Source organism: Bos indicus, chromosome 23, assembly GCF_029378745.1.
Source record: "Bos indicus isolate NIAB-ARS_2022 breed Sahiwal x Tharparkar chromosome 23, NIAB-ARS_B.indTharparkar_mat_pri_1.0, whole genome shotgun sequence".
Classification (NCBI taxonomy): domain Eukaryota; kingdom Metazoa; phylum Chordata; class Mammalia; order Artiodactyla; family Bovidae; genus Bos; species Bos indicus.
Genome location: NC_091782.1, coordinates 43,566,015 through 43,589,684, shown reverse-complemented (window position 1 = coordinate 43,589,684; position 23,670 = coordinate 43,566,015). Strand labels below are relative to the sequence as shown.

General features: G+C 47.4%; 1 protein-coding gene across 6 annotated transcripts in view; it reads left to right on the top strand.

The window, feature by feature from the left end:
- Positions 1-23,670, top strand: part of JARID2 (jumonji and AT-rich interaction domain containing 2) — a 231,759-nt gene that overhangs the window by 162,701 nt on the left and 45,388 nt on the right. For 5 of the 6 annotated variants that reach the window (XM_070778359.1, XM_070778358.1, XM_070778361.1 and 2 more), the window contains one exon: positions 11,882-12,051. In XM_070778359.1, the coding sequence (XP_070634460.1) occupies positions 11,882-12,051 (170 nt within the window). Of the gene's footprint in view, positions 1-11,881; positions 12,052-16,065; positions 18,353-23,670 lie in introns of those variants that run through there. The other variant, XM_070778363.1, reaches the window with a different exon arrangement.

Below are 23,670 nucleotides of genomic sequence, written 5' to 3'. Positions count from 1 at the left end.
CCATTTCTTCCCCTCCTCTCTCTACTTTCTGTTCACTACCCTTCTCTTTTGTAGCACCACGTGGAGAAAATGAGTGGAACCTGCCCTCATGGAGGCCTTGTGACAGCGCCTGGGACAGCAAGCAGGCGTACCTGTGGCCTTCCTTGGAGGAGAGGAGCCGCATTGCAGGCAGCTGCCCTGTGGCTTCATTGTTTCCTGTTTACGGACGGGAAAATGGGCTCGAGCAGGAAGGATTAATGAAGGGCTTAATTAAACTGGAAGTCTCTCAGTCCTTTGGAGTTGATGAAGTGATGATGCACACAGTTTGGGGGTTTATTTTGAATCCTGCCTAAGGGGTTGGACTTTCCTCTGGTTGTTTCCTGGAGCTCAGTGGGAATCAGAATTTGTCAGGGTATTTGAATGTCCCAGATGGAAAGGGGATAACTAGTCATCTACAGCACCCAGTGAAGGGAAGGGCTTGTTTGGATTTCTGCATACCCCCAATCTCGCCTCTTGGGGTTTCTGCTGCTGGCTTTGCTCAAATCCTTTGAAGGCCCTTTGAGCTGCTTTTACAGCATCTCAGCAAATACAAGTTTAACATCTTAGGAAAGGCATGATTAGTCATTCATATTATTAGCAGCAGGTTGAGTTTGTTAAATGGATGTAAGATGACGTACTTGATGACAAGGCTCCTGTGAGTCAGACTGACTTTTCCCCTCTTGGAGAAGTTTTGTGATGGAAGTGCGATCTAGTCAGAAGACATCGTCATTAGACTCCTGTGAGGGTACGTGTGAGCCACACACGTTTATGGTGGGCCTGTGTGTTGTGCAGACGTTGGAGTGCTTGTCGCCTGCTGCCACCCACAGACGTAACCCTTACCACCTAGCGCCCCCTGACTCCAGGTGTAGAGCCAGTGGGCTTCTATCCTGCAGAGTCGGTCTGGGACTCCCAGGTGGCTGGCAAGGAAGAACTGAGGTCGACTTTTATTCTGGAAAGGAGCGTCTTAGGCCCCCCACCCCCACCCCACACACACATACCCAGGGTGGGTGTTAAGAGTGTGGATGAGAGAGGCTGGTGTCTGGGTTGGAAGCTGTTGAGTCGGCCTCCATTCGCCCGGCCTGTCTGGCTTGAGAGGTCACTCGTCTGATCTGATTTGCAATACCGTTTGGAAATGCTGCTTCCTGACCTGCTGTGGTTACCTTGTGCGGCCCTATACGTTGGTAGAAATTCAGCGTTTGTTCAGGGTATTCTAAGCCTTGTTAAGTGAGTTCTGTGCCATGGCTCCCTCTTGGCTCCTTTGAATTGATAAAGTTTCCTGGGCTGTTGTTTAGGCTTCTGTTGCACTGTCGCGTCTGTGTGTCTCTCAGACTCTGAGCCTGGGCCGAGTGTGCGATGCTGTCAACTCCTGTTTCTCATCTGGAGAACACACCGGAACTCCAGGGTCACCAAGCACCAGCCCCGGAGCCGGGGGTGGGGAGGATAATGGCTCTTACATTCACTAGTGGCTAACAGATTCTTTCATTATGGTTGTGTTTTCCATGTTTAGGCTGCTGTCATAAATCCAGGACTTCTCTTACAGACATTCAGAAAGTGTGTGGGTTATAGTGCCTCGCTTCATCACAGAACAAACTTTCCTCGGCACTCTGGGTGGGGAAAGCATAAGTAACACCCATATTTGCAAAATTGCATGTGATTATGTTTCAGCCTGCTGAATAAATTTCTGTCAGAACCCCAGAATGAAGCCTGTGAGAACCATGATCCATTACTTTAGTTTTGCCTTTTCTTACTTTTACGAGTGGTAAAAATCACTTTTAGAGGAGGGAACGTATTTCAGAAAACAGTCCCCTGGACTTCAGCCCTAGGTCTTCAGTATATAAAATGCTGGATTGTGAGTCGCTATGTATTTTCTATATACAAGCAAGGAGCTTGACTTGTAATTGAGTTGTTGGGTGAAAGGGTATTGCTAACATTGTTCTTTACTTTCTATAAACAGTGGCTGGTTTTTTAGCCTGCTGTTAGATTTTAGTGCAGGTACTAAATGTTGGTTAATGCCAGGCTTGTCATAAATCTGCGAAAGTCCGAATTTCCTTTTCAGAATTGAGCCCAGACCTGGTGTCTGAAGACTCTCTACTGCCATCTATTGGTGCGTGTGATTGCTGCATGGGATTTCCAGCGGGCGGGGAAGTTGTCCAGAATCCGTTTTCTATTTGCCATCCTTTAAATAAAGCAGATCCCTGTCCAAGGGGCAGAGGATGTGTGAAGCTGAAGGAAGCCTACTCCGTGCTCTCAGGGACTAGTTAGAGCTCTGAGCACTGCTTCTGTGCTCTGGTTTATTATGTGCTGATGGAGTTTCTAGTCCCACCCCCTTTTCAGCTCCATGGAGAATCTTTCTTGTGGGAGGTTTCCTCGGGATTGACTTTTCAGTCACACTGCTAGGAATCCACTGGATTCTGTTGTTTAGTGAATGAACTGTGTAGCATTGCAGGATGAATTTCTGAGGGTATTTTTGCTTTCTCCTTCAAAGAAGAAGTAAAACACGATTCCTGCCTAATAGTCATTCAGCCTCCCCGCCCCAGCTGTCGTCTCTGCCGGGACCCAAGAAGTGTTCTGGTAGTTTGCAGCTGGGTATTGAGTAACCTAAAATTGAGAAACTGTTGGGGTTTTTTTTTTTTGTTAAAAGCAGTTGGCAGTCCCACCTCGAAAGAGCATAGAAAGGCAGATCTGCGTTTCAGTTGGCTCTTTGAGGCTTTTACAACTGACCATCCTTCAGATAATGCGTTTGCACCCTGTAACTATAATACAGTAGTATATTAGGAATTTCTTTGGCCAGATCCTGGCTGGATTAAGACTTTTAACATCCTTGTGTTGGTCTTCTGACTAGTGTTTATCCTTTTCTTACTTTTGCTGTAAAGATACAGTTTTTGCTCAAGACTGCCCTGAACGGGACAGACTGTGGAGAAGAACATTTGCAGCGCCTGCATCCCGGTTAGGAGTTAGGTCCCTGAGAAGGCGAGGGTTACGCCGCCTGAGGGTGGTGAAACCCGCGGCTTTCCATTGGTGGTAAAGTGTAACACGTGTGACATTTGTGACTGACAGAACAAAAGGGCTTCGTTGCCGCTTTAATTGTTGATTAATGTTGATCCCTCTCAAATTTGACATGGTTGCTTTCGAGAGCACAAAAGAAGTCAGTGTCAAATATTTTCTTGATCGTGACAGAGTCAGAATTTCCAGGCAGCCTTGGTTCTTTGACATTTGAGGATGCCGCATCAGACTTTAAAAAAAACCCCAAACCCGTAATTGCATCATTTTATTAATGGGATCAGTTGCAGGCCCGCATATTACTTTTCATACCATCTGTGTGGGCTCCCAGCCTGAGATTCATGTGCCCAAGTAATGTTTTGCTTAGGAAGATGCTGTATCTTGTAATTATTTATTCTCCTTTCCCTCCTCTGACCCTTTCCCCCTGAACTAAAGAGAACGGAGGCTCACTTTTCTCGCTGATGCCTGCTTTTTGAGAGGGTGCAGTGTTTGTGAGCATCTGGAGTGTGCTCCTAGATGGCAGTGGTTTGGATGGCAGTGGTTTGGGTTTGCAGTGCATGCCTTCTCCTTGATCTGGCCTTTGGGGTAGAGGTGATGAATATACTCATGAGTAGTTAGGTTAGCCTTCCTGAAGGTGTCTCAGGCTTCTGAAGGAAGTTCCTGAATGAGTGATTTACTCCTAATTGGGAGGACTGGGTCTTAGGAAAGCAGAGTGTAGATAGCATTGTTGTTACTAGTTTAAAGGAACTGTGGAGCAACTTTTGGCATTGTGCCATCTTTTTTTTCCGGGGTGGGGGGATATCTATATTTAAAATTTTATACTGCTTTCTAAAGTGCAAGCCAGTATATATATCTCAAGATCTGAAAGTTACCATGTTTGCTGTTTTGCCTGACAACCTAGTCAGGAAGTAGGTGCTAACAGTCTTTAGCAGCACAGGCATTTTTGGAAATGGAGGTTTGTATTTCCCACTTGGCACAGGCAGAAGATCAGAACTTGTCACCTAGAATTATGAAATCACAGATGCAAGAGGATTTATTACAGGAATTACTATATTCACGTTTTAGAGATGAGGTCAGAGAAGACTGGAGCTAGAAAGACCCTTAGTTGGCTCCTTTTCCTACGAGGTCTGTCCTCCCCCTCCGCTGCCCTGCTTTCCCCAGCAAGGAAATAGAGGCTTCTCTTGCCCAAGGTCATAAGTTGACCTGAACCAAAGCAGCCCAGGTTTTCTGATACCAAGGTTCTTTCTCTTGGACCACTTTGACCAAGCAGACCTTTGAAAGATTCATCTCGAAGGAGGTTCAACCAAAAACAAGTTTCTTTAGGTAAATCAGGTTCATAGCAAATTTTTACTCTAAATAGCTGCTTGTGTAATTTAATTAAGACAAGTGCTGCAAATATTTAACATCCTGTGGTTTTTAGTGTAAACAAACGATTTCATCTGTTTCTGTGTGAAGCAGGACCCCTGAACCAGTATAACACGATCTCCAGAAGTACCAGAAAGCAGGCATTCCAGGTAGCAAACCTTCTCTGGGAGCCGCCAACCTCCCTTTCTCCCTTTTCTGTAGCTGAGACAGAGCACACCCGTGAGACAAACCCCCATTGTAAGTGTGGGGCGGGGGGTGTGAGCGCAGAGGGGCGGAGCCGGGGCTTTTTGTCTCTGATTTTTTTCTGACTTGGTCTGTGCTAGCCTCTGGGTTCACTTGAGGATGTGTTTATTTTCTCTTTACTATACAGGATGTTTACAGCCATCCTGTGTGGTGTGCCCACAACTGCACTCGCATTTGAATTTGGTGGGCAGCCTGCCCTGGGCAAGGGGATATCCCCTGCCCGACCCCCCACAGTCTCCACCACACATACACACTCAGCCAGACACACCCACCCTTGTTTCTTTGACTGGCTGCCAGGTCTGTAGTGTGTGTGTGTGTTTGTGTGTGTCTGGGGGTAGGATAGAGTGGGTACTTATTTTGGGGATAGAAACACGGGAATTTTTTTTTTTTTTTTTTTTGAATAGGCCTTTCAGCAAGTTGGCAAGGCGTCAGGACCAGCTCCCACACTGCCACAAAGAGCCCGGCTATGCTGGTCACTCCGCATTTGCCAGACATAGCACGGCGTCTTTTTTGAATGAACACACAGCCTCTCCTCCCACCCAGGCCTGGCTCTTTGTTTAGAATTGGGATGTAATCTAAATAATTGGATTTACCAGCTTACATTTTTAATATTGGAAAATTAAGTTAATACGACAGTCTTTGGCATACACGGCCCTCCGTGAGGGCCGGCTGGGCATTGCTCTAGACCTAGTCCCCTCTGCTCTCTGCCTTGTCCAGCTGAGTTGTGCACATACCCGCATCCTCCTTGGGTTTGTAAACCATCAGAAATCCTGGACAGAAATGGAATTTAATTAACCTAGAAATTGCTGTTGTGCCATATTTAGGGCTGCCCTGGAGATTGAGTGCAGATAGCAGTAAGCTGGTTAACTCTGTGCTGCGGATAACCCCAGAGGAGACTTGGAGACGATGCGTCCCCGTTCCTTCCCCCACCCCCTTCCCCGGGGCCACTGATGGCAGGCTGCCCTGGAAGCTTCTCAGTGCAGGATTTGGGAGGGGGCAGAAGGAGACACCGGCAGAGTGTTACAAAACAAGACAATGTTTGGCATAGGACTTTGTCAGCTACCAGTGGGTTTTCTTTATAAGCTTTGCCTTGCAATTTATTTGTGAACTTTGAAAATAATGATAGTGACTATTTTGGTCTGCTGCTTTGTTCCCATAAAGGTCCTATACTTTTTTTCACCTAAATATGAAATCTATTTGTTGATTTATTTGGGTCAAATTTTAAGTGACCAAGCAAAACATTCTTTGGGCTGTTGACCCCCATGCCAACAATCCCACATCAGAGAAGGGTTCTTCTGTGTCTCTTGGGGCATGGAAGAGAAAAGGGAAAGAAGATGGACCCTCTGCTCCCTCCCGCAGCTCGTCAAAAAGTACGAACAGCCTGTGGTGAGTGGCGGTCCCATGTGCGGGGGTGTGTGGCAGGACCTTCCACCTGGGCCAGCAGACTGTGACCTGAGGCCAGGTGTGCTGTGTGCGGATGTGTGGAGTGCAGCGGCTCGCCTTGGGTGGAACGGTCCCTTGTAACGCAGGTACAAGTTGACAGGCAGGACCTGATCTTCATCCGCTTTTGTAGACGATGCTCCTGATGGGCAAGTTGCTGCGTAAGTTCTTAGTAAGCAGTGGCGTTGTTTGTGATCCAAATTATGACTGCATCAGCAGATCCTTATGAAACTGGAATAACGAGACTCCATTCTGGTGGACTTCGGTGGCTTCACTGATAGCTTAGTTGGTGAAGAATCCGCCTGCAGTGCGGGAGACCTGGGTTCGATCCCTGGGTTGGGAAGATCCTCTGGAGAAGGGAAAGGTTACTCACTCCAGTATTCTGACCTGGACAATTCCATGGACTTTATAGTCCATGGAGTCACAAAGAGTCGGACACGACTGAGCGACTTTCACTTTGGTAGCTGTATCCTGGGATGGCCAATAACTTTACTGGGGGCAGCACCACAGGCGTCTCCTGTAGCTCTTGGGTTTGTTTCACATCCGTCCGGCTATCTCCCTGCCCTTCCGGACTGCCCTGCAGTCTGACGCTCTGATCAGAAATGAGTGTAATTCCTGGAGAATGAGTGATGAGTTGAGCCGAGCGGTGTTCCTAACCCCTCCCTCTCAGCACCTTCGGAAAGCTTGCCCTCAACGCACAGCATCCCATACGTGCAGAAAAGGCCATAAGGGGGCGACTGTAGGCAAGCCTGCTCTGTAGGCCCTCGAAGGGCAGAGGGCCGAGCGATTGGTCCTGAGGGACATGACACTCGAGAGTGGCTCAGTCTCTCCGAGGAGGTGACTTTTGAACAGAGACGTGGGAAACGTGACTTGGTAAAACGCAGCACACGGGAATGTTCCCCTCGCTGGATTATGGGAAGAAGCCAGCCCTGGTGAGATAAAAGGGAAGAACATTCCAGCTGGAGGAAGCAGGGGCCCCTGGGAACCTGGGAGGTTTATTTCTGCATGGAGCGATACTCTGGGGGATCAGATCAGTAAAGCGACTTTCACTTCAACACATTTTCCCTCCTCCCTTTTGGGGCATGTTTGTTTAAATGGGATTCTTAGCAGCAGGGCTGAACTTTGTCATGACTGGGTTGCCATGGGGGCTCCTGTACCCAGGAGCTTCTAGAGAAAGGACACCCCAGATGGCCTTAAGCTCGACAGGGGTTCAGATAGCAAGCTCTGTGTTTTCTGAGCTTGCTGTCTGAATTGTTTAGTCCTTTATTTCACTTACCCACATTTATGCCATGAAGATGAGGAACAGCGATGATTTGATCCAAAACCACTTCTGTACCCTCACCCTCACTGCCCGTCAACTCTGGATTTTAACACACTGTAAATAAAAGATTACCCTCAACATGTTTATCCGTATATGCATGTATCTACACGTTTCTTCCTCAGTTGCTTTGGCTTGCTGGCAGGTTTGGTTTAGTTGGTTTCGTTGACCTTCCTGGCACAGAGGAGTTTTCTGTAAGGAAAATTCCTTCCTTGATGAGTTAATAAAATATCAACACAGAAGTGAGTCTTGCTCCACTTGACATGCCTGTGGTTTGTGTGGGGGACAGACGCCCTCCATATTTTCTGCGTTCTGGCTCTTCGTGCGTTATCAGTGGGCAGTAAGGACCTTCCTGGCTAAACTTCAGCCTGAAAGCCTCTGGAGGTCCCATATTCTGCTGTTTTCTTCCCTGGGGCCCCAGGAACCCTGTTCTGTCTCCAGTCCCACCCTCTGGATAGCTCTGTACTCCCTTAGTTCAACCTATAATTATTTTTTTCTTTTTTGGGGGGGGCTGCACTGGTCTTCGCTGCTGTGTGCAGGCTTTCTCTAGTTGCAGCAAGTGGGGCCACCCTCTAGTTGGAGTACACAGGCTTCTCACTGTAGTTTCTCTTGTTCTGGAGCATGGGCTCTAGGCATGGAGGCTCTGGTTGGTAGTTGCGTCACACGGGCCGGGTTGCCCCACGGCATGTGGAATCTTCCCAGACCAGGGATCGGACCCGTGTCCCCTGCACTGGCAGGACTCTCAACCACTGGGCCAGCAGGGACGGCCCAGCCTAAATTTTCATTTTAATGTGTTTTCACCTCAGTAATGAAATGGAAGGTGTTCTCGGTCAAAATGTCCCCTGGTGGAGGGGTGAGTGGGTGCCACCTCGTGATCATGCCCAGCCGCTGAGTACCGGCCCTGCTGGAGCCCCACTGCCCTTGGTGGGGGTCTCATCCTGCCTGCCCTCTCCTGCACCCCAGCCTCCTCCTTTGCACAACACCTCCGGAGGCAGATAATGTCATTCTTTAGCACATCTGGACCTCCGCAGCCCACTTTCTGTGCTGATTTTAGTAACATCCACTCATTTCCTTGTATCAGACATTCTGGAATGAATCACCTATCCTGCAAACGTGGCCACGTGGCTAAGAGTGCTTCCTCCTTGGTTGTCTTCTGAGTCGTGTCATTCAAACTCTCCTGTCCCGTGGAGCCCACAAAGCCAAGTCATACCTTTGTTAATCCCCCGGGACTCTGCACAAAGCCAGACCACAGCCCTGCCCTTCTGGGAAGCACGGATTCTTCTGGCCTCTTTAAACAAGACCTTGGTTTGTCTTGTTCTCCAGTTCCTGCTTTCATCTGGGTCTCACAAATGCTTAATCACTTGGGAGCTTGGCTTATTCCTCTGAGGGGTAATTTATTTTACTGCCGCTTTTTAATCTCTCATGCCCTTATTTTTCATAGCCTCCCTGAGAAAGTCATCAGGCAAAAAGTGCTTTTTATTTGAACAGCGGTCGGCGCATTTATCTTTGAGGTTCTGAAATTGTAGAATGTTCTGCTGTGTCCCGCTCTGTCATCTCTGTTTGCGTGTTTGTTTTTCATTCAGGCTGGGCCAGCGTCTCATAATAATGTCTGGTATTTGTTGTTGGTGACTTTTGAAAAAGCAATAAACACTGAACGTCCTGTTCACGTGCAGGCGGTATTTCTGTAAAGCCCCCTTAATCCGCCAAGTGTGAGCTGTGTCCATTTAAATGAAGATGTACACATCATAAAATGGCCAATTAAAACCCCTTTCAGCAGGAAAGCATGACGGGGGTTTTCTTTCACATGATGGGAAGGTTGGCAGAGAGGAGGAGCTTGTCGGAAGAGGAGGTGTAGTTGTCTTGGGCTCAGTCCTTCCCGGGGATGCCAGGACCTGGAGAGGGTGTGGCTTGCTGGACCACTGTCTGGTTTCCTATATCCTCTCCTTTCTCCAGAGTGACGCTGCTGAAGGCACAGGCTGTGTGCTGCCTGCTGCCAGGGAGTTGAATGTAGCAACTGAGTGAGCGGCGAGCACATTCAAGTGGTTGAACAGAGTGATGTCTGTCGAATAAATTTGAGCTTGTAGTTTATGTCTTTCATTTTTCCTCTATAGTAACTATCTTATAAAAATATCCATTTGTAAAAGACAGAAGGTCTAAAGTGAGGGAGAACCAAATGCAAATCGGATCCTCATCTCAGTTTGAGAAACACAGCTCTTCTCTGATTTTGAAGTGAACTCTAGACATAGTATCATTTTATTTATAAATACTGATATTTCCTTTTGTGTTTCTAAAAGACAGGGTTTCCCCATTTCTGCATAACTACAACAGTATACTGGGAACAACCCCACCCCCCCAACGGGCCCTTTATTCTGTCACATGTCCAATAAATGTATTCCCCACCCCCAACCTCCACTCCCAAAGAAACAGCTCTTAAGTCTCTGAATCAGTCACCCCTTGCCCCTGTCTGATCCTTCTGGAAGAGCAGTCCCTTGGCTTGGTGACTTTCCCAGAACTCACTCCTGTTCACTCACCTTCTGGAGAGTCTGCTGCCCCCAAAATTTTCTTCTTTGTTCCCCATCACACAGGAGGAACAGGGGCATTGTTTTATTCCCTCAACAGTTTATAATGTTTGGAATTTCTGTTAAAGGCATTTAGCTTTTCATGAATACTGTGTTCTAATACTGTGTTCTGTAGCTGTTTCCCTCTGGTTATTCCTAGATTCTGAAGTGCTTTTGGTTAGCTGTGATGTTAGTAGATTTTAAAGGCAGAGGCTTGTTGCCCAGTTAGTAAGCAGCGGTCCTATCTTCCTTTTGATCAAATGTCACTTCGTGTTGGGAAGATGACCTATTCAGGGGTGTTTTTAGTGTGTTGTAAGAGAGGCCAGGGTTGATTCTGGGCGGGACAGGGGAGGTTAAGTTTAAAGGACATAATTTTTACATAGCAGAAAATGTGTGTGTATGTGGCTTTGTTGAATACTAGAGTGCTAACTTAAAATATTAGGGCATTTTGCACATCAACAGTTGAAGATACTCTGCTTACTATTTTATATAAGTCCAGCAACTGTAAGTTGTGTGTGCTTTACAATTATAAACACATGTTGTAGTCAGAGCAGCCTTGAGTTGGGGTGGCTTTATCAGTCCCGCACAGTGAGTGATTCCAGTTTGGGATTTGAGCAGATTTCCTTAAAGCCCAGTGCCATGGGCTGCTTTGGGTTCTTGTTGTTTTCCCCTGCTCTCAAAGACTATTTCTTGAGCATCTTTATGAGTAGGGCCAGAGGGGTGGTTTAAAGCAGGACACATACAGGTTCACACCGTCGAAGGTGCTTACTTTCCATTAAGCGTTGAGATCTTGAAAATTCAAGGAAAAGCTAATAGGCAATTTATGATAAAGGTCAAACCAGTTATACAGAGGGTAAAAGTACTCAGGTAGAGAAAGGAAAATTAACTTTAGGGAAGAAGTAAAGAAACCTTTGCAAGGTTCACTAGGATTCAAATTAATAGATAGCCCAGTGGCACTAATTAGCAGAGAACCCACCTGTCACTGCAAGAGAATAAGAGGTGTGGGTTCAGTCCCCTGGAGGAGGGCATGGCAACGCACTCCACTTCTTGCCTGGAGAATCCCATGGACTGAGGAGCCTAGTGGGCTACAGTCCACAGGATCGCAAAGAATCAGACATGACTGAAGCGACTTAGCAACACACATGCATGCTGACTCATAAACTTGTGTAAACGAACAAGGTCGAAGCTATGATTTGTAGACACCAAGTTGATGAATTAGGGAGTTGATGTCTATGTAGGATGGTAATAGGGAAGAGGCCTGAAGGTAGGTCAAAGCCAGTGTTTTGAATCCTTCAGGATTTTAGGGTTTCTGTGCAGGCAGAAGGCAACCCATGATTTGGCCATGAATGATGGGTTTTGAATAGAATAGGAAAGTAGATCCGCCTGCATGTAATTAAAGCATATATAGGGAATTTATGTGGCTGGATTGGAGTCACAAGAGCCTAGAGGTTGGGGTGTAAGACCAGGTCAGTGACAGACCAAGGTGGGCGGAGTGTCCTTATGCAGTATGAAGGGCGTCGTGCATGCGTTTGTGACGGTATCCTGTGAGCTCACACTGCTAAGTACATGTGGCAGGTGGTATACAGAAAGCACCAAAGCCGTTAATCCCATATCATCTAATACGGCGTGCTGGTTTTGAAATACCCAGGCACACACGTGGTTTGCACAGGCATGCGCTTGTGTACACACATACACACAGGATCATGGTGTATATTGTCAGTTTAGAAAACACAGCCTTTTAAGCAAATTTATTGCCCTTTAAAGCAGGCTTGTGGTTTATGAGAGTGTGAGAGATATACAGAACCTTAATTAGAAACAAAGAATTTGCTTGAAACAAAGGGTCTTTCTTCCCTTTTGTGTCATGATTTTATTGCTGCACGTAGATCTGTATCTTCTGATCTCTGGTTAATTTCTTTTTAATTTTCTCTTGCTCTTCCAGGCCCAGGCTGCAAGCACAAAGGAAGTTTGCTCAATCCCAGCCGAATAGTCCCAGCACAACTCCAGTCAAGATAGTGGAGCCTTTGCTACCCCCTCCAGCTACTCAGATTTCTGACCTCTCTAAAAGGAAGCCTAAGACAGAAGATTTTCTTACCTTTCTCTGCCTTCGAGGTAAGACTCTGTTGCCAGTTTGAGGGGGGCAGCCTGGTTGAAAAGAAGAAGGGACAAGGCCACCACAAGGCCACCCCTGGGTGTTGGCATTGACTTTGGTCTCTGTGCTGCACACCTGCGATTCCCCAGCCTGGTTGATGTGTGAAATGAGGGGTCCCGCCAAGAAGGTGCTTGAGTCGTCTTCTCTTTTCCTCTGGTTCTTTGTTGTTGTTGTTGTCGTTATTGTATTTATTCATTTGGCTGCACTGGGCCTTACTTGTAGCATATGGGATCTCCTTTCCTGATCAGGGATTGAAGCCAGGCCCCCCGCATTGGGAGTGTGGGGTCTTAGCCACTGGGCCACCAGGGAAGTCCCTCCTCTTACTCTTGAGTCGCCGTTTTTTGGCTTCTTAGCATGCACTGTCATACTGTATGGGTTCACATTTTTATAATTGATTCTCCCTGACATCCATTGAGTACCTCTGTCACCCCACCATCACACACATGCTTTTGCTAACTCAGCTTTCTGGTTTGTAGTTTCTATTATTATTATTGGTGGGCTGGTTGTGGATGGGTGTGAAGTCCCTTTTCCTTTTGTGTCATGAGGTCTGGGAATAAGCCATGCTATGGTGGGAGGGCTTATACCCCCCCCCGCCCCACACACACACTACTTGGGGAGAAACAGCAGTAAAACCTTCTAGGTGTAGGTAAGAGTGGAAATACATACAAATGGGACCGATGGACAAGAGAGCACGGTGAGGATGCTGTTTTGTAATGAAGGATGAGTTTGGGTTTACACGGCCTCATTTGGGAACGTGTTTACTCCAGGAACGAAGAGAGGAGAACACAGGATGGGAAAGGAGGTATCTCCATTTCGGGCAAGAGTATCATAGGAGGGAATTCTCTCTTAATCCTGCTGGGGGTAGTCTGTCAGTCTGTCCTTTGATGGTGCTCAGGTTGGTCACTGATTGAGGGGGAGCCTCTCAGGCTTTGCCACTGTAAGTGGACCCTTGGCAGCCTTTGCAACTTGCATGTATTTCATTGGGAGACTCTTTGAAACTCTCTATTTCATTTCTTATCAGACTTGATATGCTCATTTTTTGGTGTCTGTGTGGACTCGTTTCCTGTTTTGTTTAGAAGGTTGTAATCTGTTACTCTCCTTTATTTTGACGTTTGGTTGTCCCAGATCCCATCAGTGAAGCCCCTGCAAGCTGGCATCTCAGAGGGCCCCAGGCTCATCTCACATATCCCCTCCCTCAGGCCTGCATGGGCCATTTCTCCAAGGAGCCCTGTTTACTTTAAGGGACATCTTCTCTTCTGAAGTTGGGATCTGGGCCTGAGGTGTGCTCACAGCTGTGGGAGGGAAATGCATTGTTTGTGTTTGTGTATGTGGGCTTCCCTGGTGGCTCAGCTGGTGAGGAATCCACCTGCAATGTGGGAGACCCCGGTTCAATTCCTGGGTTGGGAAGATCTGCTGGAGATGGGATAGGCTACCCCCTCCAGTATTCTTGGGCTTCCCTTGTGGCTCAGCTGGTAAAGAATCTACCTGCAGTGTGGGAGACCCCGGTTCAATTCCTGGGGTGGGAAGATCTGCTGGAGATGGGATAGGCTACCCCCTCCAGTATTCTTGGGCTTCCCTTGTGGCTCAGCTAGTAAAGAATCTACCTGCAGTGTGGGAGACCTGGGTTGGGAAGATCCCCTGGAGGAGGGCCTGGCAACCCACTCCAGTATTCTGGCCTGGAGAATCCCCATGGACAGAGGAGCCTGACGGGCTGCAGTCCATGGGGTTGCAAAAAGTTGGACACGACTGAGTGACTAAGTACTCACGCATGGGTGCAAGGGCGTGTGTGTGCACATGTACACACATGTTCATTAAGTATATATATTTGTGTCTCTAGACCTGTTAAAATCCGTGAGTGAGCACCATACCTCTGGTTTTAGTTTAGAACCAAAGGGTTCACTCTGGTTTTCTTTTTTCCGTATTAAACTTGGAGAAAGCTGGCTCCTGTTATATCTACAAATTACTTACCCATTTTTTTCCAGAGTGCCCCATGCCCATCTCTGCCGCCACCCTTCCCATGGAGCCCTCCTGATTGCACTTTGCTCCGACCCCATGAGTGTGCTGCCCCATGTGTGAACACGTCTTCACCCTGTTGGGGCTCTCTCAACCCAGACTGGCTTCTCTGGTTGTTCTTCACCCCCACCCCACCCCACCCTCTCACACCCAGTTAGCTTTGGGACTGAATTGTTGGCCAAGGGAAGATAAAGGGCTGAGGTTTTTGTTTGACATTACAGGCCATTGATGGTCCTGGAGACTCTGAGGACATACAGGAGGAGGGTAATCGTCTTCCGGTGTGGACCACTAGGCCCTCACGAAGGGGAGGTGGGGTGGCGGGGCCTCCTGCCAGCATCTCCCTTGGGTTTGACGTGGCTGCTTGTGGACGGAGCCTGGTGATCCTGAGTGTTGAAAGTGGAGATGGAAAGGATGGTGTGAAAACCCAGCAGGAAAGAGGTGCAGGATTGGCTGTGAAGGGTGAAAGGAAGAGGAGAGGCGAGGGTGACGGGCAGGTGGTCAGTGTGGCGTCATTGGTGATGGAGGAAAACATCACATCTAGAGTCTTTGACATTGACATTGACAAACTCTAGACATAGGAGTATCATGTCTTTGCATATATAAAGTTTACTTCTTTGACTTGTCAGATGGAACAGATGTTTCAGGAAGTGAAACCTAAGACGTTTTTTAAAATAATTTTGGAAAAATGCTCTGAGGCTGGAAAATTATTCCTACATTGATGAGCCAGACAATAAAACAGGTTTTGTTGTTCATTTTTAGTTGAAACACAATAAGGTTCTGACACAGTGTTGTACTCTCTTACTCTTCGTCCTGAACTTTTTAGATTTAAGGTATTTTATTTTAAAAGCCTTAAATTTGTGATGTCAAGTGTGTTTTATCTGATATGGCTTTCCTTAAAACCTCAAACGGTAGGTGATACACTGAGATACATGTTCCTGGAAATGTGATGCGTGCGGTGGTATTAGACAGCGTATTTTAATACAGAATTGTTTGAACCAATTAAAACTTGTATTTTGAAGTATACAAGGGTTAAATAGACGGTGTCTGTTGTAGTGGCACTTTAAAAATTTTATTTCAGTTTTAAATGCAAAATCAAGTGTTAGGAAGATCAGTGGAAAAGAGGGAGAAAAAGGCCAAAAATCAAAAAATCAAAATACCCTTCTCTCCAGTCTCCTGGAGACAAGCACTGTTTACCACCTCCTCAGTGAAAATACTGCTGAGCCTTCTATGTGTTTATAAGTCCCACACCCCAAATGGAATTGCATTTTATTTTGGCAGTCTGGTTTCCTGTTTCAGTATCACATAAATACCCATTCCATCGTGTGGGTGTCCCATCATTTATCTGATTCTCGATTTACATGTAGATGTATTTCTCACTTTTAGATATCAACTGCTGGTGACACTTATCCTCATCAGGAATCTTTACAGACAAAGTGGATGGTTGAGAATTTGATTACCATTTCTTTATACCTGCAGTCTAATTCTGCTACTGCTTCTCTGGCTGAAGTTCCAAGCCAGACAGAGCTTGTCTGGGCCCCAGACTTCATGTTCAGCCTCAAGAACCAAACCGCTCCATCACCCTTGGGTGGAAGCAAGCACAGACCCAGTAAAGGAGGCAGCCCTGATGAGCTCAGTATTGACAGGAGAGAAAGCCCAGCTGCAAGAATCATGCCGGAACCAGAGACCTGGAGACGATGTTTGTTGCCAAGGATTGCACATCATCCTTTTCTCTGGTCTTCAATTATTATCCAGAACAGCCTCAGTGCTGATTTGAAACATGGAAGAGAATGGATCTTGGGATGGAGAGAAAGCTGGCTCATGGAGTTCTTTAAGTCTCGGTGTTTATTACCCATCAGTGACCCCCAGCAAACCCAAGACCCCCCTTCTCCCCACAACTTCATTGTAAACTGGGGTGAGGAAAAAACTGTGCCATTAATAATTCTGAGAAGTGTGTGTACATGTCAACACAGCAGCCAGTTGTTCAGAGATAAGCTTTAGAGATTAAAAAAAAAAATCTGTCTAAAGGCAGGTAGGGACCTTTCGAAAAGCTGAGTTTGGTAGGACTCTCTTTTTTACTGCTTAACGTGGTGACCTGAAACTTCCAAAGGATAAGCAAGCGTGATGGTGCAAGCAGCCGATGTGCTTGCTTGCTGTGTCTTTATCTTTAAATGGCTGCTTTGGAGAGGGTCTGCATGGGTCCTGCCAGAGGCATGATTAGTCTCTTTCTTGGGGTGTAGATCTGCAGAGAAGGGGGGATGTGCCGTCGCTGCGTTTTTTGTCACCCGTTGTTCTTAATGAGCCCCGTCATCTTCTCTTTCTTCTGGCTATGACTGTTTGCAGATTTGGAAGACAAGCAGTGGAGCAGTGGCAGGCTAGATGAGTCTCTTATTTATATTTTCCTCTTTGGGGGACAGTGCAGATAAAGGGGATTCCCAAGGAGGATCCCTGAAAATACACACCTACATGCTCGCTTCTTCTGACCCTGGGTGTCACAGGCCAGCCTCACAGGGAGGAGTTAGTAGGGAAGACCCCCACCCCACCCCCCACTGTCAGCCCTGGTGAAGCAATCCTTTTTGTTTGGGGACTACTTGCCTTTTGTTTCCCAGGTCCTAGAGAATCTTCAGCGGTCACTTGTCATTCAATTGCTAATTAACTTGGCCTCTATTGAACTGTTTTCAGTGCCAGAAACTAGAAAACAGAGATCACAACAGGAGAGTGGCCTGACAGGTGCAGTGCACTGGCCCCGCATGCAGGTGCCAGAGTGGCGTGCTGGGGGAGGGCACAGGTGGAGCCGGAGGGAAGGGCGCCCTGCACAGGCCCTGGTGGGGAGCTGGCTTTACAGACAGAAAAAGGTCTGCAGAAGCCCCTTCCAAGGCTGGGCGGTGACTTCGTGGCTTGGAGAGCTGACCCCTCGTTAAAGCAGGGAGTCTGATGTGTTAGGTGCTGTGGGCCCAGGCTGGATAGTCACCATGGTTCTTTGGCTGAGGGGAAGACCTCACGGGTTTAGACCTTTGTTGAATAAGTTGATCATGGCAGCATTAAAAAAATGGATCCAGGCTACCAAAGCCTAAGCAGTGGGCTATTGTAGGAAGACAGGCAGGAGGCCGATGGATGCTAGTGGATCCTGGGCAGGTGACTTAAAGCTTTCAGCCTCGGTGTCCTCTTTTGTAAAATGGATGTGCAGTCAGCATGTGGTTGCTGTGGAGTTAGACTAAATTACGGGTGCGAAGCGGACCAGATGGGGCCTGTGGTACCATCCAGCCCCTTAGTATTTCCTGGTGAATTTAGGAGATGAACAGGGGAGGGGAACAGGTTCCTCCAAGTGACATGGATGAGGGACAGTTTAAAAGACCAGCCAAGGAGAATGCAGTACCAGAAGAGACAGGCCACCCATGGAACTTTCTCTAAAGACAGTCAGGGCAAGGCACGTGTATTTCGATAGAATACTGACTTTGGGTATTGAGGTCGATAAATTGTAAGTAGGGCAAATGAAAAAGCTTTGGGTGATTTAAAGGTCACAAAACGAAAGGGGATTAACCTGCTAGAAAGCAATTAAATAACCCTCCGATTGCGAGGAGCACCATGGCTCTGATAATGAACTTCCTTGAGCGAAATGGGAGTGCTTTACGGTACTGAAGTCTTTGGGGAGGAGGGCCCTCTGTCACAGTGGTACACAGCTCTTTTCTGGATGAATCCTTTTTGGGAGGTGTTGCATCTTAATTTTTTGGGAGGGGTAACAAAGTGATGTTCTCGCTACCCTGAGGATTCCAGTGGCCGTCCTCACGTTTCTTCACACTAAACCAGCCTTATGTTCCTCATATGCTTGGTTTTCCAACAGAGTCTGTACACTTGGCTGAGTTGTGCTGAGCAAGCAGTTTATTTGCCAGAAGAGTTTATCAGGCTCATTATGAAGAAATATGAAACCATCGGCTCCTGAAGCGCCCAGGAGGGGAGGGATGGGGCCCCTCTAATTGCTCTGTGACCTCGATCGGTCGTTCAGACTCCAAGACGTTTTGCTCAGAGGGTTGGCCGTGCTCCAGGCCAGCTGGCCCCTGACCAGGCTCTGCCCTCCCTGGAGATGAAGCCAGTCCTTCCTCCCGCCTGTGGCTGCCGGCACCGAGTCAGTGTGCTTCTCAGATTGTCTCCGGCCTCTTCCCTACTTTCTGCTGATTGCCTCAGTATTTCTCATCCTTTCTGAAATCCCATTTAGAGAAAGAAGGTCGATGGGGGCAGAAATCTGGAAGTAAGGTTAGTCCTATTTTGTTTGTGGCGCACCTGGCCGACAGCTGACAGCGCTGAAGTGGCCAGTGTCCACGTCCTAGAGGCACGGTGCCCCTTGCCCTGTATTTACGTCTCTATTAAGGTCCGTGGGCGCTTTCCCTGTGGAGAGAGCCACTTGGGATGGGCTCTGTGTGGCCGCAGTGAAGTGAATTTCTGACTTGTTTCCCGTTGCTTGTTTCCCGTGATGGGTGGAAGTTACATAGGTTGAGCCCACTGCGCTCTCCGTGTGGTGTGACCTGTGCGTTGTGTTCATTTGCGGCAGGGAGATCCGGATGTGTGCTTGTTCATGTGTGTTTCAAGCCATGGGTGTAGATGACAACGGGGGAAGATAGGAAGCCGCTTGTTCAGCTGCTAATTAAAGGCGCTTTCTCCCGTCTCTGTGCTCGGCTGGGTCAGGTCTCCCTGTGAACTGTCAGGAGGGAAGGTGGTTTTCGTTGCTGAGACCCTCATGTCAGGGCTCTTGCAAAGAGAACACGTGCCCCGCTCTGGTGGTGGTGGTGGCGGCTCAGTCGTGTCCGACCCTTGCGACTCCGTGGACTGAGTACCCCACCAGGCTCTTCTGTCCATGGGATTTCCCAAGCTCTGCTCTGCTGGAGGCATTGCCTAATCGTGGGGTCAGGCAGCCACACCTGGGAACTCGTAACTGCAGAGGAGGCTTCTGAGAGGACAGTCACATCGCCACTTCCTCGCTGTTCTTCCTGAAAAAAGGCTCCCAAGGGCTGAAGCTTTCCAGCCCTCACAGGCGTTGCTCTGCCACTTGTTCCCAAATTCCAGACTAACTACTGAGTTTTGTGTCTCCGTCCTCTTTCTGGGCCCCACCCCATCCTCTCCCAGTGGCCAGTCTGCAGACTCTCCCATTTAGGAAAGCAGGTAGGAAGTAAATCTCCTTTGCCCTCATCTGTGGAAGGGGCAGCCTGCTTTCATAGTTGTGAGTTGTTTTGTTCCTGAGCTGTGTGTCACCCTAAAAATGGCACTGCCACGTGGGTGTCGAGAGTGCTTTGTCCTGTGTTACCTCACAGCCTTCGGGGTCGTCACAGTTGTTACATCTGAAGATACTAAGCCCATTGTACAGGCAAGTAAACTTGAGTCTCCCGACAAGAGGGTACATGACTGCCAAGCTGGCACGTCATCCTGGACTTTCAGACTCCATGTAGTCCAATGACTGGCGCCCTTGGTTTTGATATGTGTGTAATAAAAGGAAGACCAGTTTCAGTAGAGGCCCCATTACCCAGCCTTCTTGTACCATAAGGAGCTAGGGCCTCCCTTTGCGTTTGGACTTCGGCTGGAGGGCTCTTCCCCGAGTCCTGCTGCTTGGTGGCGCCAGAAATGAAGTAGGGTGAATGTTTGATCGTAATATTAATTACCTTTAACCTTTAATATTAATATGAAGTAGGGTGAAACTTTGATCGTAATGTTAATTACCTTTTCTTTTTAGGGCACATGATATTAAATTTATACTGATATAATAGAGAAAAGTCATTTAAATCATGAAAGTAAATCACTCTAAAGAAAATAGCAGATGGATTTAGTACCCGATCTTAAGAGTTACATGGGAATGGGCAGGGCTTGGGAAACCCTGGTGGAAATTCTTATTCCCTGGTAAATTGTAAAGGCTGACGTGGAAGAGGCAGACCATCAGGCTGTGCGTCACAGTTGTCCTGGTCTCGCGGGGCACTTGGATGAGGTGTGTGGGTGTGCAGGGCGGGTGTGGGTCACAGGTGCTTGGCTCAGTGCTGGGTACGTAGATGGTGGGATTAACGGGCCAAGGTCGCACCCACTTTCTCTGGTAACTGTTCGGTTTCAAAGGATGGAGCTCTCCTCTCTTGGAACTCAGAAAATCAGTGAATAACTATCTCCCTGCCCCTGGCCCAGACCCGACCTGTTCCCTTTGAAGTTTGGTTTTTTAATATGATAATGGGCTTCCTAGGTGGCATTAGTGATAGAGAACATCCCTCGGTCGGGAAGATCCCCTGGAATAGGAAATGGCAAACGGCTTCTGTGTTCTTGCCTGGAGAATTCCATGGAAACGGGAGCCTGGTGGGCTGCAGTCCATGGGGTTGCAAAAAGCTGGACCCGACTGAGCGTCTGAGCACGTGGTAATAGGGCCCGATTGCTTCCATTCTCTGTGTGTATCCTGAAGATCCATCACAAACATGCCAAATCCGGGGCACAGCCTGGAGTGTGTGAGCTCAAGCTACAGAATTTGACTCCCCAGCTAAATGACAGCGGGCGGGGAATCCCTTTAGGGTCTTTTCCAAAATCTAGCAGAACGAGCTATGTTTAGCTTGTTAAGATAAAGAACTGGTCGGGGGAGGGAAGATAATGAGAAAGAGGGCTTGTGTGTACATGATTCACAGAGAAGAATCCAATTTTACAGAAACCGCAGCCCAAATTAGAGAAAGCAAGCTTTTGGATTAAAATGATTTCTGTTGTGGTTGTAACATACCACAGTTTGATTTTTGTCCAGATGAAAACATTTGGTTTTCACTTCAGTAAATATTGTGGAGACATTGCCAACTAATTCTGAAAAGTAATGAAATACGGCTTTGGCAAAGCACAGATGCGTTCTGCACTCCCGATTCCACCGACTGATCCAAGTTCAGATTTTTTTTTTTTACGTTTGCTAATGCGCTTGAATAATCAGGAGAGAAAAATCTGCCTGTGATTTTAATAGAAAACTGTAAGTACACGTGTATACCCCTGCCCCCCGTTCCCTATGCCATCCATGCTGCTGGTGCGACCCCATAGACGGCAGCCCACCAGGCTCCCCTGTCCCTGGGATTCTCCAGGCAAGAACACTGGAGTGCGTTACCATTTCCTTCTCCAATGCATGAAAGTGAAAAGTGAAAGTGAAGTCGTTCAGTCGTGTCCGACTCTTAGTGACCCCATGGACTGCAGCCCACCAGGCTCCTCCATCCATGGGATTTTCCAGGCAAGAGTACTGGAGTGGGGTGCCATTGCCTTCTCTGATGCCATCCATAACCCTCATAACACATTAAAAGCACTCACCTTTCATTGATGACTGCTTTAAAACTACAGAGTTTGTAGAGGAGATGTGCTTAGTCGCTCAGTCATGTCCGACTCTTTGCGAGTCCTGTGGACTGTAGCCCTCCAGGCTCTTCTGTCCATGGGATTCTCCAGGCAAGAACATTGGAGTGGGTTGCCAAGCCCTCCTCCAGGGGGTCTTCCTAACCCAGGGATCTAATGCAGGTCTCCTGCGCTGCAGGCGGATTCTTTACCTTCTTCTGAGCCACCAGGGAAGCCCATGGAGGAGATAGATGGAGTTATTCTCTGTGATGAGGTAACCTCTCTGACTTGTTGATTAACCTCACAAGAGGGGCTGGTACCTGCGGAGGGGAGGGAGCCCACCCCAGGACCCAGGTAGGGGCCGCTCAGCCCTTTCTCAGACCCCTTGTTTTTACCGTAGTGGTCTGCCACGGGAGGGGATGATTTCTCTTCTGGAGGAAGCTTTTCCTTGTTGTATTTCCCATCTCTCCCATCCTATTTTCATCTCTGTAGATCCATGCCCCATTTTCCTGAATGCTAGGCCCACAATGAGGTTTTCAAAAGTTTACTTCACCTGATGTTTGGAGGCAAAAAGTTTCCCTAATAAATTTTCTAGAGAGGAAGTTTGCTTCTTAAGTGTGAGAATCCATGAGTTGCAGACCATTTTTAATCAAAAATTCTAAAAACACGCAGTCTTCTGTTTTCAGATGCTAAATGTTAACTTTCCATGCACACAGCTTCAACTGGATTAGCAAATGGACCCATTCACCCATTTTATAAGGAGGAAGGGGGTGATTTTACCAGTGATAAATAATCCAGACTATTGGCTGTTTGCAAGGCTTCGAAATACCCTTTCCTTCATCTGCTTACAGATTCCTCCTCCTCTAAGCTTATTTGTAAATTAGCTAATCAAGCTTGTATCTTGGCTAAGAAGAGAGAAATGCTCTCTGTGAATGTCCGATAGTTTGGTTTCTCAGATGCTTTTGGCTCTCTTATGTATTTGAGGTTCTTCTGCAGTTATTTTCTAGGTATTTAGCCGTCTGTGTTTCCCTATCACCTTGGTTATGCCATGTGAGATGATCTTCTTGGTTTTGTGTCAATGAGAGAGAAAGAAAAGCTGTTTTTGCTGCTTTTTCCTGGTTGCTGTGGTTCCCCCTGATCTGGAATGTTGGCTTGACCCTCTCCATCACTTCTAAGTGGACATGTCAGCGGGTCTTAGAGGGATTACCAGTAGCTGTGTGGTGACCGAGGTTTGGAATATTCATTGTTGTTGGATTTAGTCTTTTCTGCATGCTTTAACTTGTTAACAAGGTTAACAAGAGGTACAGGTATGCAGGTACCCAGAAAAATTCTGAAGGTATGTTCCTTCTGGGGGAGAAGCTATAGTTGATGGGGCCACTCCTGAGATTGGCAGTGGCTTTTTAAATGAAACGTGGAAGGTGGTAAGGCTCTACCCAGGCCATGATGCAGAGGGGAGAATTGGCACAGGCTTATTATTTGAGCCAAGGGCATCCTGACTCTGTTAGCTCTGACCTTTCTGCCCAAGGCTGCTTCTTATCAAGCACTAGTCTTTTTCCTCCACTGATCCCTTCTCCTTTCATCACAAGAGTCTCCATTCCTCTTATTTGAGCATCTGTATTGTCTTTTATTTTGTTGATGCTTTGTCTTTAGGTCCAACCAGCAAGTCATTTAGGAGGGAACCCACATTACTTTTTAGGGTGAAAGCAATCGCTTTTATCCCCTGTGCCCCCATACTTGTGTCTTTTCCACCTCTTGACTGCAGAGCCAGTCCCATCAGAAAAATCTTATATTATTGTAAGTTTTGCTTTAAGAGTGACTCCCGCAGGGAGCACGCTCCCCACCCCTTCGCTGGTGTTCTGCTTCCTACTGCACATTTCCCTATAGAACACGCATCAGGTTACATCACTTTGTATACTTGGCAGAGAAGCTGCTTAAAGAAATGGATTCATAAGTTTGGTTGCTTTTTTCTTTTGTTAAAATTACCCTGTTTGCTTTCTGTAGGATATTAATGAAACTTGGGTTCTGAACTGAGCTCCTCAACATTTCCTCCGTTTTAGTTCTTTGGCATAAATTTAGTGCTCACCCCTTTCTCAGAGTTTTGAACATAAGGAATGTGATGCTTCATGTATTGGGTTTGAGTTTCAAAAAATCCTCAACAGACTCTGTAGGTGGCAGTTACTTCTTAATTTCTCATGTGGTTCGTGTGGATTTTGCCCAGAATTGGGCAGACTTGCTTTGCTCCCAAATGGCTTCAGTTG